General features: G+C 44.2%; 2 protein-coding genes across 3 annotated transcripts; both read left to right on the top strand.

Annotated features, from left to right (window-relative positions):
- The first annotated feature begins 367 nt into the window (after nt 1-367).
- Nucleotides 368-5,144, top strand: LOC139574702 (glycoprotein-N-acetylgalactosamine 3-beta-galactosyltransferase 1-like). Of its 2 annotated transcripts, none has more exons than XM_071399529.1 (5): nt 368-500; nt 1,630-1,813; nt 1,969-2,251; nt 4,352-4,766; nt 4,869-5,144. In XM_071399529.1, the coding sequence occupies exons 2-5, from the start codon at nt 1,630-1,632 to the stop codon at nt 5,007-5,009; spliced, it is 1,023 nt and encodes a 340-aa protein (XP_071255630.1). In that variant the 5' UTR covers nt 368-500; the 3' UTR covers nt 5,010-5,144. The 2 variants fall into 2 exon arrangements, with proteins under 2 accessions (XP_071255630.1, XP_071255625.1); XM_071399524.1 differs by having other exon boundaries at nt 370-496.
- Nucleotides 5,145-7,377: 2,233 nt separating this feature from the next.
- LOC139574642 (protein FAM117A-like) lies at nt 7,378-15,988 on the top strand. Its single transcript, XM_071399400.1, has 8 exons — nt 7,378-7,913; nt 11,233-11,378; nt 13,466-13,561; nt 13,809-13,922; nt 14,412-14,528; nt 14,702-14,885; nt 14,974-15,130; nt 15,211-15,988. Exons 1-8 carry the CDS (start codon nt 7,796-7,798, stop codon nt 15,470-15,472), a joined length of 1,194 nt encoding a protein of 397 aa, XP_071255501.1. The 5' UTR covers nt 7,378-7,795; the 3' UTR covers nt 15,473-15,988.
- Nucleotides 15,989-17,265: the final 1,277 nt, after the last annotated feature.

Raw genomic sequence — 17,265 nt, 5'->3', positions numbered from 1 at the left:
CTACTCCACTGGTTTCTACAGTATACATCTGTAACACTCATGTTGATTTTCTACTAACAAAAGGATTCCATTTAAGCAGCCCTTGATTAGTTGAGACAAGTGTGTTAGTAAGCTATTGGGCCAAGAAAAAAGTAATTGATTTCAGTACATTGTGCTGCAAACCTGCAGGACCATCGCTCAGATTTTGCCTATCGGATATGATTAAATGAACAGAAATAGAATAAATAGAATGGACAAATCATTGTCTTGAATGTGGATACCTTTCTATTCAATATATTTCTATGCATTTAATCCTGTACGAAAGGTGAAATCCAGAAGGATCATTTTTGATAAACTGGGCCCAGGATTGAATGTGTCCAAGGTGCTCTATATCACCATCTAGTGGTCCATTTACTAATGTGTCCTCAATCAATCAATTGGTGGGCAGTGCGTCTGCAGGGGTGGTGTCCAATTAACCGTCACATCAGTTCATTGTTCTGTTTCTGGAAGGCAGAGGGTTGGTATGTTTGATAGAACTTTGTAAAACCAAATGTAAGATTTAGGATTGATTTGTAGGTCTATGCATGTTGGTAATGGGACATTTAGATCACTAAAGTTCATATTTAGTTTAGAGTGATTAACACTATGTTTAGCATATTTATATTTTCCCTTTCTGTAATACACTTGACTCCCAGTGTTTGTGTGGGTTGATGGTCGGTCAATAGACTTATCATAATAATCCATAACATATCTGTTGATAGTGGGTGATGCCAGACGATGTACAAGGACACACTTATTATTCACTGTAGTATTGTATTTATGACACTGTGATTCTGAAGCAGCTGACCAAGTCAATGCCTTCTGTTTGGACTAACTACAAGCTTCTTGGGCTGGTGTTTCCATAGCTTAATAAATCAGACTTTGATACCAATTATTGGTATACAGTCTGAAGCAAAGCACTGCAGAATTGTGGTAATGTTCCTTACAAGCCAGAATGTTGAATAAAATTACATTTGAACTTACTCTTGGTTGTCTGTGCAGTTGGTCCTTCAGCTGTTTGAAATTTGAGACAAAATATCCATCGGAAAGTATTGTTTACCCAACTTTTTAGCGCACCGGTACTGAAGTAGAAATTTCTAGCACTTGGCACATGCACAAAACCATATAAATACCTTGTATTATGTGTGCATGTACTTCCATCTCGTGTGTTCAGGCATGGGCAAACACATCTTAATTGCAACACACAGAGCCATGTTTTGAAGTCTGTTTAATACTTTCCTGTGGATATTTTGTCATATTCTGACTAGCTGAACGACAAACACCCAGGACAAAAGGATCAGCAGAGTACGTTCCAATAATTGTATTCAACATTCGTGACAGACGAGGGACGTTTCGTTCTTTTTTTTTTCTGTGTGTGTGGTATTGCCTACACAATTGAAGGCCCATGTTTGTGACTAGAACATTTGGTGCTGTCTGATTAGTATATAAAGGGCCAGTCTCCAAGATGTCAGTTAGACATTTTCTGTGCTGGATGTGTCTCCTTGTTGCAACTTCTTATAAACCAGATTGGTTTTTGATTGACTTTGTCTGTTAATGCTCTTTTTTGTAAACCTAGACATTACTTTTACAATATGATTTTGTCTTGTGCAGATGATTATGTCCAAGTCCACTTCAAAGCCTTCCAGGCTCTTGGATTTTATGTTCTGTGCTGGCTTTGTGTTGGGGTTCTGTCTCTGTTTCATGGCCATTGCTTACTACAGAGCATATCAGATCTCTCAGGAGACAGTGCTCTTGCCCTCACGGACAAGCAGCCTCATGGGTGAGCTCCCTTCAGGTAAATTGGAGCTACAGTATTTTTATACACCTCTCTGAATATCTCTAATACACTCAGCCACATGATCTCGATCTCTCTCTCTCTCTCTTTCTCTCTCTCTCTCTCTCTCTCTCTCTCTCTCTCTCTCTCTCTCTCTCTCTCTCTCTCTCTCTCAGTACACCACTCTGCTGTTGCCACTAATGCCTCAGTCCTCTCGCCATTGCCCCCCTCCCCCTCTTCGGGTCGACTGCTCTGCTGGGTGTTGACCTCACCCCAGACTCTGTGGACCAGAGCTAAACACATAGTGAACACCTGGGGGCCTCGCTGTGACACACTGCTCTTCATGAGCTCTAAGCCGGACCTCCTGTTCCCTGGGACCGTGCTGGCTCTGGCAACAGAGGAGGGACGGGCCAACCTGTACAATAAGACCATGGCCGCTTTCAACTTACTGCATGACGGGTAATGCTCCCACAACACCAGTATGTTCTCCTAATCTCTCTCACATTGATGGAGGACATGATTCTGGTGGTCTAGTATTCATGTGGTATGGGAGATCTACAGTGCATTTTGGAAAGTATTCAGACCCCTTCAATTTTTTCACATTTTGTTCTTTTACAGCTGTATTCTAAAATTGATCAAATTAAATATACACACAATATCCTATAATGACAAAGTGAAAACAGGTTTTTAGAAATGTTTGCAAATATCTTAAACTGAAACACCTTATTTACATAAGTACCCTTTGCTATGAGACTTTCTATTGATTATCCTTGAGATGTTTCTTCAACTTGATTGGAGTCCACCTGTGGTAAATTCAATTGATTGGACATGATTTGAAAAGGCACACACCTGTCTATATAAGGTCCCACAGTTGACAGTGCATGTCAGAGCAAAACCAAGCTATGAACTCGTAGGAATTGTCCGTAGAGCTCTGAGATAGGATTGTGTCGAGGCACAGATCTGGGAAAGGGTCACAACATTTTTGCAGCATTGAAGTTCCCCAAGAACACAGTGGCCTCCATCGGAAGATGTTTGTAACCACCAAGACTCTCACTAGAGCTAGCCGCCTGGCCAAACTGAGCAATCGGGGGTGACCAAGAACCCGATGGTCACTCTGACAGAGATCCAGAGTTCCACTGTGGAGATGGGAGAATCTTCCAGAATGACAACCAACTCTGCAACACTCCAATCAGTTATTTATGGTAGAGTGGCCAGACGAAAGCCACTCCTCAGTAAAAGACACACAGCCCGCTTGAAGTTTGCCAAAAGACACCTAAAGGACTCTCAGACCATGAGAAACAAGATTCCCTGGTCTGATGAAACCAAGATTGAACTCTTTGGCCTGAATGCCAAGCGTCACGTCTGATGGAAGCCTCATGCTGTGGGGATTTTTTTCAGCGGGAGGGACAGGGAGACTAGTCAGTATCGAGGGAAAGGAAAGATGAACGGAGCAAAGTACAGAGAGATCCTTGATGAAAACCTGCTCCAGAGCGCTCAGGACCTCAGACTGGGGCGAAGGTTCACCTGCCAACAGGATAAAGGCCCTGAGCACACAGCCAATGCAATGCAGGAGTGGCTTCGGGACAAGTCTCAATGCTCTTAAGTGGCCTAGCCAGATCCTGGGCTTTAACCTGATCGAACATGAATATAGCTGTGCAGCGACGCTCCTCATCCAACCTGACAGCTTGAGAGGATCTGCAGAGAAGAAGGTGAGATACTCCCCAAATACAGGTGTGCCAAGCTTGTACCCAAGAAGACTCGAGACTGTAATTGCTGCCAAAGGTGCTTCAACAACAGGTCTGAATACTTATGCAAATGTAATATTACAGTTTATATTTTATACATTTACAAAAATGTATAAAAATAGTTTTTGTTTTGTGATGGAGTATTGTGTGTAGATTGATGAAGAAAATAAACTATTTAATCAATTTTAGAATAAGGCTGTGATGTAAGAAAAAGTGAAGGTCTGAATACTTTCCAAATGCACTGAATGTATGTAGTGCAATGTGGATGGATGGGCTGATGACAGACTGTCAGGCAGGTGACCTATGTAAAGATGCCATTTTTTTGGTCACCCATCGACACACAATGTCCCATAAATTTGCAAACATTTCTAAAAACATTATCTCGTTTACATGAGTATTCACACACCGGAGTCGATACATGTTAGAATCATATTTGGCAGTGACTACAGCTGTGAGTTTTTCTGGGTAAGTCTCTAAGAACTTTGTACACCTGGATTGTACAATATTTGTACATTATTCTTTTTTAAAGATCTTTAAGTTTTGTTGATTGTTGATCATTGCTAGACAGCCATTATGAAGTCTTGTCATAGATTTCTAAAAAAAATAATTCCACTTCGACATTATGGGGTGTTGTGTGTAAGCCAGTAACACACAATCTCAAATTAATCCATTTTAAATTCAGGCTGTAACACAACAAAATGTTGGGAAGGTCAAGGGGTGTGAATGTGTTCTGAAAGCACTATTTGTATGTGCTGGTGAAGGAGACAAACTCTACCTTCAGTCTTTGACCTCTCGTCTTTCCCTCCATTTCCAGTTACCTAGACAAGGCTGACTGGTTCCTCAAAGCTGATGATGACACCTATGTAATTGTGGAAAACTTGCGTCTGCTCCTGTCTCGGTTCAGCCCAGACAAGCCTGTGTATCTGGGCAGACGTTTTCGCCGCTTTGTCCATCAAGGCTACATGAGTGGTGGTGCTGGCTATGTACTGAGCCGCGAGTCTGTGAGACGCTACGTCAGGGCCCTGCACCATGGAACCTGCACCAAGTCCACCTCTGCAGAGGACCTACTGCTGGGCTTCTGCCTCCAGAAGCTGGGAGTCCCGGCAGGGGACTCTAGAGACCACCAACACAGGGAAACCTTCCACCCCCTGTGGCTGGGTAAACTTCTCTGTACCGAAGACATACTGCCCAAATGGTTCCACCAGTACAACTATTACCCTTCCAAAGTGGTAAGTAGGTCTACACTCTCAGTAGAACACATATCAAATGACCTCCCTTCAGTGCCATTGAGCTTCCTGCTCATCTGTTTTTTTCCTTTCTCCCTCTGTCAGGGTCCAGACTGTTGCTCCAATTCATCTGTATCCTTCCATTACGTTGAGCCGGTCAGAATGTACATGCTAGATTACTTCCTGTACCATCTCAGTCCAGTGGGTGGCCACAGCCCAAAGCTGGGTGAGACCAGAGAGGAATAAGCAGAGACCCCTTTCTATGGATTTGACAGTGACATCCCTCATAATAAATAATAATATACATGCTCGCACCGTAATTGATGTCATTCTCTTGTAAAGAGTTGTCTTGCAAACATTAAAATCAATGTTGTTACTAAAGTCTTTGATAAGGTCCATGCTAGTTCAAACCAATTCATCATGATCTAGTCTGGATATTTGCCTAGTTACAGTATGTATTCATACATTGAGTCTGTCATTAAAGTCATAGAGATCCTATTAAATACTATTTTAATTCCTAATTATATGGTTAAAATACTGTCTTCCAGTGACATACTATGTTAGCTGAGGTTCCAAATTGGTGGGTGCGATTTAAAAAATAAATAATAATTTAACCTCAACCCGGGTAGTTTGAACTGTTTAAGAGGCCCTTTGGAGCCCGCAGATCACTGAAGCGTTACTGGCCATTTGATTTACGTTTTCTTCTCCAACGCAGGTCTTTTGCATCATATTTTTTCAGAATATATGATAAGAGCTCTGATTTTCAATGTGTTACTTCAGCAGCATCAGCTAACATCATTTGGTAGATCGATGGGCAAGCTGCAAGATCTGAACAGAACTCAACATTCTGCCTTGTATATAGGCCTTTTTAACACTCAAGTTGATCCAATATTGACAATGTCTTGATAAATGTTATACTAAACAAAAATATAAACGCAACATGTAAAGTGTTGGTCCCATGTTTCATTAGCTGAAATAAAAGATCCCAGCCATTTTCCATATGCACAAAAAAAGCTTCTCTCTCAAATGTTGTGCACAAATGTGTTTACGTCCCTGTTAGTGAGAATTCCTCCTTTTCCAAGATATGCCACGCCTGTCAGGTGGATGATTATCAAGAAGCTTATTAAACAACATGATCATTATACAAATGCACCTTGTGCTGGGGACAATAAAATGCCATTCTAAAATGTGCAGTTTTGTCACACAACGCAATGCCACAGATGTCTCAAGTTTTGAGGGAGCATGCAGTTGCCATGCATACTGCAGGAATGTCCACCAGAGCTGTGCCAGAGAATTTAATGTTAATTTCTTTACTATTATCCACCTCGACGTCGTCCTAGAGAATGTCCAACCGGCTTCACAACCGCAGACCACGAGTAACCACACCAACCCAGGACCTCCACATTCGGCTTCTTCACCTGCGGGCTCGTCTTAGACCAACCAACCGGACAGCTGATGAAACTGGATTTGCCCAACCGAAGAATTTCTGCTCAAACTGTCAGAAACCATCTCGGGAAGTTCATCTGAGTGCACGTCGTCCACACCAAGGTCTTGACCTGACTGCATTTCGGTTTCGTAACTGACGTCAGTGGATAAATGCTCACTTTCGATGGCCACTGGCACACTGGAGAAGTGTGCTCTTCGTGGATGAATCCCGGTTTCAGCTGTACCGTGCAGACTGCGTGTATGATGTTGTGTGGGCGAACGGTTTGCTGATGTCTATGTTGTGAACAGAATACCCCATGGTGGGGTTATGGTATGGGAAGGCATAAGCTAAGGACAACGAACACATTTGCATTTTATCGATGGCAATTTGAATGCACAGAGATACCGTGACGAGATCCTGAGGCCCATTGTCATGCGGTTCATCTGCTGCCACCACCACCTCATATTTCATCATGATAATGCATGGCCCTATGTCGCAAGGATCTGCACACAATTCCTGGAAGCTGAAACTGTCTCAGTTCTTCCATGGCCTGCATACTCACCAGACATGTCACCCTTTGAGCCTGTTTGGTATGCTCTGGATCGACGTATACGGCAGTGTGTTACAGTTCCCGCCAATATCCAGAAACTTTGCACAGCCATTGAAGAGTAGGGTAACAGGCCTGAAAAATTATATGCGAAGGAGATGTGTCGCTCTGTGTGAGGGAAATGGTCACACCAGATATTGACTGGTTTTCTGATCCACACCTGCCCTTTTTTTTAAGGTATCTGTGAACAACAAATGCATATCTGTATTCCCAGTCATGGAAATCAATAGATTAGGGCCTAACTCAATTATTTCAATTGACTGATTTCCTTATATGAACTAACAAACTAAAATCTTTGAAATTGTTGCATGTTGCTTTTGTATTTTTTTAAATCTGTGTTGATAAGGAGTTTAACCCATAATGTTCGAACATTAAAGACGAATGTGTGTGAATGTATTGTGGGGGCATAGGAGTGGGAGGCCCTGGTGTACACTGCAGGTTTGAGATTTAATAAACTGGGAGGGAATATTATGACTTTCGAGGGCAGACCCTTGATAGATAGAGTTTATGACCAATAGAAGTTAAGTCGTATTTTTCAGTACCCAACCAGATCAAGAATGTGTCATTCGCCTCGCCCACTTGTAAGTAAATTGGACACGAGAATTTAGCTAGTTGAGCTGTTGTCAGGCACAATATTTGGCAATATTTTGTCAACTGTGTAGCCTGATACTTTACATAAAGTAAAGTTATAATAGCCAATGGTGGATGATCAGGTTGGGCATTTAATAGTTTTATTGTGAACTAAATGCAGGGCTAATATTTTTTAGATGTATTTATTTTAGTTCGAGAGAAAAGTTGGAGGAAATCATGGTCATCACAAAAGAAGGCTGGCTGCTAGCAAGAAGCTAACCATGTTGGATACTTATCATAAATAAAAATTGAAATACTGGCTAATTTAAACTGAAGAAGAGGTAGCTAAAACTACTGATTGTGAACTTTGATACGGTTGCCTGCTGAAGTCGAAGTGTTTTCGGCTGCTTCATTTTGCACTTGGGGGGGATGTCGTGCAGAAGTGAAGCGGCTCGGGGGGGCACCCCTTGTCTACAACCACTTCGAGCCACTGTCCCATTCCAGCTTCACAACAAAGCACAACCGCGCTGCAAAGATTCCAAGACTGGTAAATAAAAATTCTCATTTTGGTGCCAAATAATGTCACTTGCCAAATATTACACTATGGTGGGAATGTCGCTAGAGTTTGCATTGTTATTGCTGTCTATCACTAGTCTAACGGGTATGTGGGCTATCTATTATGATTAACTGTTATAGTATCTTACTGCTTAGCTACATGGGTCTATTTTACGTGCAGTAGCCTCTGGCCTCAATTTTTTCTAAACAGACCACCGACTTTCAGTGAATATAGCCTAATTTCCACCATGCATCAGCCATCCCCCACCCTGCTCAAGCATGTGTTTTGATGTGGGTCTCTGTAGGACCCTATAAAATGAAGTGTTATAAAAGCAGAAATGTGCTACTTGATTTGAGAATGTCATGTTTTTTCCAATTCATTATTACACCACATAACTGGAACATCATCATATACATAGTTCTCCGTCAGTTACATCCATGTTTTTTATTACATCACAAATGATTGGAATGGCATCATAAAGAGTTCTCAGTAAAAGGAACACCTATGTGAGAATGCTATTCATTGACTACAGCTCAGCGTTCAATACCGTAGTGCCCTCAAAGCTCATCAATAAGCTAAGGACCCTGGGACTAAACACCTCCCTCTGCAACTGGATCCTGGACTTCCTGACGCGCTACCGCTAGGTGGTAAGGGTAGGTAACAACACATCCGCAACGCTGATCCTCAGCACAGGGGCCCCTCAGGGGTGCGTGCTCAGTCCACTCCTGTACTCCCTGTTTACTCATGACTGCATGACCAGGCACGACTCCAACACCACCATTAAATTAGCCGATCACACAACAATGGTAGGCCTGATCACTGACAACAACGAGACAGCCTATAGGGAGGAGGTCAGAGATATGGCCGTGTGGTGCCAGGACAACAACCTCTCAACGTGATCAAGACAAAGGAGATGAATGTGGACTACAGGAAAAAGAGGACTGAGCACGCCCCCATTCTCGTCGACGGGGCTGCAGTGGAGCATGTTGAGAGCTTCAAGTTCCTTGGTGTCCACATCACCAACAAACTAACATGGTCCAAGCACACCAAGACCGTCGTGAAGAGGGCACAACAAAACCTGTTCCAGGATATATGGATCCTCAGATCCTCAAAAGGTTCTACAGCTGCACCATCGAGAGCATCCTGACTGGTTGCATCACTGCCTGGTATTGCAACTGCTCGGCCTCCGATCGCAAGGCACTACAGAGGGTAGTGCGAACGGCCCAGTACATCACCGGGGCCAAGCTTCCTGCCATCCAGGACCTCTATACCAGGCGGTGTCAGAGGAAGACTCCAGCCAGCCTAGTCATAGACTGTTCTCTCTGCTACCGCACGGCAAGTGGTACCGGAGCGTCAAGTCTAGGTCCATGAGGCTTCTAAACAGCTTCTACCCCCAAGCCATGAGACTGCTGAACATCTAATCAAATGGCTACCCAGGCTATTTGCATTCCCCCCCTTACACCGCTGCTACTCTCTGTTGTTATCGTCTATGCATAGTCACTTTAATAACTCTACCTACATGTACATATTACCTCGACTAACCGGTGCACCCGCAAATTGACTCTGTACCGGTACCCCCCTGTATATAGTCTCGCTATTGTTATTTTACTGCTGCTCTTTAAGTAGTTGTTACTTTTATTTATTATTCATATTTTTTTAAACTGCATTGTTGGTTAAGGACTTGTAAGTAAGCATTGCACTGTGAGGTCTACACCTGTTGTATTCGGCTCGTGACTAATACGATTTGATTAACCACATTTCCATCCACAGTATTAATGCGACTAAAGTGGTACCATATAAAAAAATAAGTCACTACAGGTAGTTTCGCTACAATTTTATAAATGCCGACAGGTTATTTGTTCGTTTCAAATGGTGGGATCTTTTTGTGTCAGTAAAATGTATTATGTGAGAAATACTGGTGGAAATGCCTTTTATTAGCAAATATTGATATAATAACCACAGTGGAGGCTGGTGGGAGGTGCTATAGGAGGACGGGCTCATTGTAAAGACTGGAACGGTATAAATGGAACAGTATCAAACACATCAAATATACGGAAACCACATGTATGACTCCGTTCCATTAATTCTGTTACAGCCATTGCAATGAGCCCATCCTCCTATAGCTCCTCCCACCAGCCTCCACTGAATAACCATCATATCGAAGTGAACTTAGAGTCGAGATGATATGGTGTGTGTGGTCCTCCCATTATTACTGGGGGAAACCATACAGTTTATTAGGCTACAGATGAAATAAGTTCTGAACTTCACAGGGTGATGAAAGTGCATGGTGATCTTGATGCTCCATTGCAATAGAGGGTATTGTTCTGGTGACATGATTGATGCTTGACTGCCGTTTGACAAATTAAAATATTCTCGTTCTTATCCATTTTAATCTCATCGTGTAGAACACCCTACCCGCACTGTATCTTTGAGCTGTTGGCTAGAGCCAGAGTAAGCACATTTTCTATTTAACGCATCAGTTTTGGTGACAACTATCAAACATCACATAGCTTTAGTATACGCTACATATCGTGATTATTTTAATCAGTAAAATATCCTTGATAAGTGGTCAGTGTTGTTCTTTTTATTGCCCCAGCTCTAATTGATCCTGAACTCTCTAAAGGTGTTTTAAGAGTGTCATATTCTATTACACTACTTACCTCTGTGACCTCATGTGCCAATGTCAATAGAGGTTTAAAGGGACCTTTGTTTTAGGCCCTGTGGCCTGTAATTCCACAGTGTGTTTCAACAGTACACTGTAATGATGCACCAGTAACTCGAGTGCTCGTTCTGTGGTGTATATTTCTACATCCTGTCTGCCCTGGGAAGTGGGGTGGAGGGAAGTGGTATGAGTTGGGGAATAGGTTTCAGGAGTAGAATCGTTGCCAGTCTTGTGCAACATGTCTTTGGATGGCTTTGCTGTAGGCTCAGTGGCTTGGCTCACACCTGCCAGAGATTACTTACAAAGAGCTGCCAATACACACCTACTTGTACTACGAGTTAACCAAACCTCTGCGAGGGATGGGGGTGGTGCTGGGGGAGGCCTTTTTATGAACTCCTGCTGGTGCTAAAGTAGTTCTGAGCCTACTTTATGATGTGACTTTTTGTTCCAACTACGTTGCACCGGTAGGCTGAGCATGGAGTTTGTCAGACCAATATGCTGTCAAACTGGGGCACCGTCACACAAAACAGCCCTCCATACAAGATTAGCATCTGTCTTCTGTTACAAATATTGACCTCACACACTCACAGTATAAAGCAGACACGTTTCATATCAGTAAATGTGATTTCTTTTGGCTGTTTCCTTAAGGCGACAGGAGCAAGTCTCGCCCCCCAAAGCCGACCATTCGTCGCACCCTGTCCCTGGATACAATTGTTGGACCATATCTGCAGGGCCGGTGGCCCAAGGAGGCAGAGAGCCAAGGAGTCACCTGTGTCAATGACAAGGCCACACAGGTAAACTCACCGGACTCAATCACAGCCCAAATGTGAATTTAACATTAACATCCATTAACTCCTATAGATCTGAAACCGAGAGGAATATACTCTTGTCAAGCCTGTATTGATATTGCTTAAAAGCCGTTTGTAGCTCCCCATTCAATTTGTCACCGTTGTTGCTTACAATGGCCAGACTTCTAATCTATGAAAATGTGTGTTATAAACACTGTTGTCCTATTCTGTAATATAAAGACCAAGTGAGCTATCTGAGGCTGGCGCTGCAGGTGTCTAGCAGTTCCATTCTGAAGCTGAGGAGCAGTGGAAGGCAGCCAACTGGAAATAGTTGTTTTGTTCTCTTCAACCTCAACCCCCCCCCCCCCCCCCCTCTACTGTATCCACCCCCCATCTAGTGCACAAAGCCTGGGCTAACCTAACCACACTCCAACACTGTGCCCTCAATCTTGACACAGTTTATACTGAACAAACCCCCTGCCCTCTATTGTACAGAACAGACCCCTCCCGACCTCATTATACAGCCCGCCCCCCCTCCCCTCATTGCTTTATTTAAGATGATATAACTGTCTCCTATTGTCTGCCATTATCTCCTTTCTTCAGTAATGAAACTGTCACATTTTCACATACAACCAGCTTCTTGTGGATTTGGGGGAGTTCCCCTCTGCCACAAACTAAAGAGATACACAATCTAAACAATTTGTAGTAACAGGTTCAAAACCCCTTTTTTAATATTTAAAAGTAAATATACATCAAATCAAACACGAGGCTGAACTGGCATTCAAAGCGTTAGACACCCAGAACATTCCATCACCTTTTGACCGGATCTTTTTATAGCCCTGTGTCCCGTGATCTCTCCGGTCATGTTTGGTGGAGGACGGGAGGAGGAGGGAGGAGTAGGGAGCAGTAACACTACACCGACAGGGTTGGTAACTGACTGTCCCTCCATGACACATTTAGCCATGATGTTTGACCACGGCTCCACCAGATAGGGCGGAAGATGGCGTCAAGGTTTTTTGTCATTTATAGCCTGGGACCGACTCTGTTACACTACTGTGCGTCATGACATCAGTGTGGAACTCTGTGAGAGGACTGAGCGCTTTAGGAGACTAGACCCAGAGCGAAGACTGCATTTTGGGGAAACGTGACCCGGAGAGGAACCTGATTTGGAGGAGAGGAGGCCCAGAGAAAATAGCTAAGTTAGGGGCAGCAGAACAGAAAAAAGGAATAGATGTTGAGGAGAAATTGGGCATCAGCAAGAGGATCCTGTCCAGGCTGTGTGTGAAGCAGGAGTGTGGAGACGAGGGAGGGCAGCTCAGCAGATAGACCGCCACACACCCAGATCCTCCCGTCTGCCAGCAACGCTCACCCCAGGGCTTGTGGGCATTAGAAGAGTGGGGCCTATGTCGGTAGGAACTCTCCACTGTCCTCTCTTCTTCCTCCTCCTCTTGCATGTGAAGACATGGAGCTCAGTTGTGATGAATGAAGGAGGGACAGCACAGGATGTCACCTTGTTGATTACCCAAACTCTGTGGCGGTCTCCTATTCTGTGTGAATACAGCTGTCAGTGTACTTATGTTAAACTGTGTCTGTGCTGTTGTAGTCTTTGTTGATGTAGCTGACGTGTGTCGCTTGTGTATTTGCATTGCTGTGGTTTTTGTTTTACTCATTTGTAGGGGGTGTTGTCAGCAACAGTGGTTTACTCCTCGTCTGCCTCTGCACAGCTGTGTAACTGGCAGGTGTGCCTGACAGCTGTAGGGCACCACTTCTGTACTCTAGTCAAATCATGTAGCTCGGGTGATGTTTCACTTCCAAAGGTGTAAATTGTACAGCGAGAGAAGAGCAAAACGGGTTCACTGCTCTGTAATGTTCTATTGAAAGGTCAATCTTAGAACTCGTAGATAAAGTTACCAGTTGTGTAGTTAAATGATCGTCAAGAACATAATGCTGTCTGACTCATATTCAATCAGCAAAGTTTCCACAGCAAAAAACTATTTTAAAGTCAGTTTAGTTTTTCAGAAAGTGTGTGTTTTGTGCAGAGTTGTATAAGCAACGTGTGGCTGGTTACTATAACAACCCTGCTCCTTCCATAGACTCCCAGCTCCTGGGCAGAGGAGACTCGGGGAAGAAGAAGTGTTGGCGGACACAAACGCTCAGCATCATGGGGCAGCGCGGAACACTTGAGGGATGTGAGTACTTCCTTTGAATGTAAATGTTTACTAAAAAGGTCCTTTAACCAGGAGCTTGTCAATCAAACATCATTCTCACAATATACCAGTAAAACTCAGAGATGGTACTATTTTTACTCTCCTGTTGTCAGCGGTGACTCGGCCAGTCACACCCTTCTCTCCCAGTTTAATTATTCCTCCCCTCATTCTTTCCTCTGAAAGACAAGCCTCTCTTCTAAGTCCTTTCCCCTCTATGACTTGGCCTCAGGTGGTTAAGCTCAAGCACCAGCTGCAGAAACGCTCCCGACACGCCCCTCCCTCTGGGGGATATGAGCGTCCCCACCACCCCCTACCTGGAGGCCATGTACCAGGCGCTACACAGGTACGTCCTATACAGCCCTCCCCATAATACTGTGGATTTGATCTGCACTCTGAACCCGTCCTTATTGAAACTGCAACTTGTTTACTTGAATTCAAAATGTTCTTTTTGAATTTGAATGCCCCCTGGATGACTGTAACGTAAGATCATGTATGCAGACAGTGGGACCCAGGAGGTGTTCGGAGTATTCACTGACACAGAACACTGATGGTTGGCCTCCTGAGTTTCTCAGGCAGAGTAGAGAGACGTTAGCAACAGGGCTAGAAAAACAGCACTGCTTTTCTTAGGAGCTGGTGTCATCAAGCTGCCTGGTTGCACCATCGCCACGCTATGACAGGAATGCATATTGACAGGAATACACTCGTACTCATACGCGTAGCTGGATGGCCTTTGGTACATACCCTCACTCAAGCCCCTTTATGTGGAACAGATAAAATCAGACCATACACACTCCTGTGCTCCATTTTCATGTGTCTTTGGTGCCCCCCCCAGACGGTGCCCCTGACGCCCCTGAGCAGGTTGGCCCCTCGGCTGCGGCGCAGTGTGGAAGGTCTGAACCTGGAGCTGGAGGGGGTCTTTGTGTCAGAGACACCTGAGGACCAGCACAAGGTGAGCATGTTTAAATACAGCCTATCTGCTTGGGTACCGGCTGGCTTAGATCCATGATCTCAACCCTCTATGGATCCACTGGATCCCCCTAGTGACAGCCAATTAGACCTTATTTCTCTCCAGTGGCCAGTGTCCCATAACCTCACCGTACCCTCTCCCTGTTCCCCTGTTAGATCCTGGATGTCCCAGATGGCCACAGAGCCCCAGTTCCTGCCCAGAGGTGCAGCAGTGGTACCCAGAGTGAGCCCTCCCCTGCCTCATTCGACTCTGCTTTGCTCTCTCCATCTGAGTCTCCCTGTGCCCTGAACCCAGCTCTACTCTCCCCATCTCAGTCTCCCTGCCCCATGGGAGAGCCAGGTGAGTAAATGGATGGTTTGTTGAATGACTTAAATTACTAAAATACCGTAGTGGACTTTTTAAATCATGTTTTTTCCTCTCTGTGCAGACCCTGTGGACTGTGAGACCGTGTGCCCCTCTCCAGTAGTTCTGGACCCCTCCCTGTTGCAGCCCTCCTCCTCCCCTCGTCCCAACAAGACCTACTCCTTCCAGAGGGAGCCCCCTGAAGGCTGTGAGCGAGTACGCGTAGTGTGTGAAGAGGCTATGTGAGTATTGAAACACACACAGACTTGGTGTAATTAGAAATGATTTGGGCTAATCATCTCTTTCTGTCCCTCAAACCAAGGTCTCCCTGTCAGAGAGAGCCTCTCCTCCAGGTATCCTGCCCTGACCCCAACAAGGTGAATTTCACTCCCCATGGAGGCTCTGCCTTCTGCCCTGTCAGTCTGCTCAAGCCACTGCTGCCCTCTATGGACCTCCTGTTCCGCGGCCTGTCAGTCTCGCCTGTCACAGGCTGCTCAGGTCAAGGCTCTGCCCCCTACCAGACAGTTGGGCATTCGGTTGGGGGCTTCATGAGTGGACCCCTCCAGGACACAACCACCATGTGACCGTGGAGATGAGATTGTTTTCAGACTACTGAGGATGGATTTATCCTAATAGGAGATTAAATCAAGATGGCTGCCACCACCTTGTCAGGGACTGTTATGACAAGCCTCCAGATCTATTCAACTAAGATCAACAAAAATAGAGACCTCTACAGTGGGTTCTCTGTGGGATCCAGATCAAATCTGTCATTGGTGTTCTATCCTGATTCTCAGAGGGACTTGCTGCTCTGGGTACTTTGATTGTCACTTGCCCCCTTGGTTAGGGGGGGTAAATAAGTTGTCGGATGTTTGTGTGTGACATATTTTTATTCTACACAACTTGGCCTTGCTCTGATATCCTTAGATTTGTTATAGCTAGAGCTTGGAGTCAGAGATGTACTAATTAGTGATGCCCGGGTTGACTCATAACCTGCAGTCCCCGGGGTTATATCCGCGGGGTGGACGGGTTTAGAGACATTAAATATTGTGTGGCAGGTGGGTGGCAGGCTGGTTGAATAAAGAGAAACAATACCTTAAAAATCCATAAATGTGTAATTATTGTGCGATTTATAAAGGCTACATTGAGGTTCATCTTTCATTTTTTTAGGCTATCTGGTATTAGTGCATAAACCTAATCTTCAGGCCTTAACTGTAGGCATGCCAAATAGCCCACACAGCCAATCGCCAAATAATACTTTTGGGAACAGGCAGAAAAAGTTAACATCAATCCACGGAGGCAAAAAGGACATTGTTGAAGTTCTAATTCAATAAGACGAAAGCTACGACAGGAGAGCTGAAAACAAAGAGAAGGGAGGGACAGAAAAGTCATGTTTGGAAAATATTTGGTGAAGTGGTAAAAGAGGATGATGGCAGTGTTATGTGTGATATGTGTGATGTTATGTGTGATTGTGAGGCGCTATACAAACTTGACAGTCACAAGACGGGACTTCAAATAGGCCAATGGCATGTCAAGGGAACTGTGAAATCTGGGTACTGACTTGTAGGTCTATAACCTCTCACATAGCCTTATTAATAATAACGCCTGCAGAATTAAGCATTTCTTGCAGTAAAATTATACACTGAATGTAGGGCTAAATTTGGAACAGGAGTGGAGAAATATGATTTATTAATGCATCCTGAGAGAATGCAATGCTCAGATAACATCTGTAGAGGTGCTGTCTTCATCATAAAAGCTGATAGTATTTCAACCACATAAAAAATGCATCAAAGCCAAGCTGAAATCTTATCAGAAACACGTTGGGTCGTTTTCACAGCTTTTTTTTCCCATGCAGCCGGTCAAACTGATGTCATTTGGACAGAAAATCTTACCCTTATTATTTTTGTTGTTGCGTTATTGTATTTTCTCCCCTGTCCTTAAATGTCTTTGCTCCACGGAAGATGACAGAGAGAACTTTACCGATGTCAACTAGATTGAAGCATTCATTCCATCTATTACATTATTCTGTTGAGCAAGGGTTTATTTAGTCTTCTAGGGCAACATAAACTCAGCAAAAATAAACGTCCTCTCACTGTCAACTGAGTTCATTTTCAGCAAACTTAACATGTGTAAATATTTGTATGAACATAAGATTCAACAACTGAGACACAAACTGAACAAGTTCCACAGACATGTGACTAACAGAAATGGAAAAATGTGTCCCTGAACAAAATCAAAAGTCACAGTCAGTAGCTGGTGTGGCCACCAGCTGCATTAAGTACTGCAGTGCATCTCCTCCTCATGGACTGCACCGGATTTGCCAGTTCTTGCTGTGAGATGTTACCCCACTCTTCCACCAAGGCACCTACAAGTTCCCGGA

This window comes from Salvelinus alpinus, chromosome 1, assembly GCF_045679555.1.
Source record: "Salvelinus alpinus chromosome 1, SLU_Salpinus.1, whole genome shotgun sequence".
Taxonomy (NCBI): domain Eukaryota; kingdom Metazoa; phylum Chordata; class Actinopteri; order Salmoniformes; family Salmonidae; genus Salvelinus; species Salvelinus alpinus.
The sequence above is the reverse complement of the archived record's forward strand: the minus strand, read 5'-3'. Positions and strand labels throughout refer to the sequence as shown.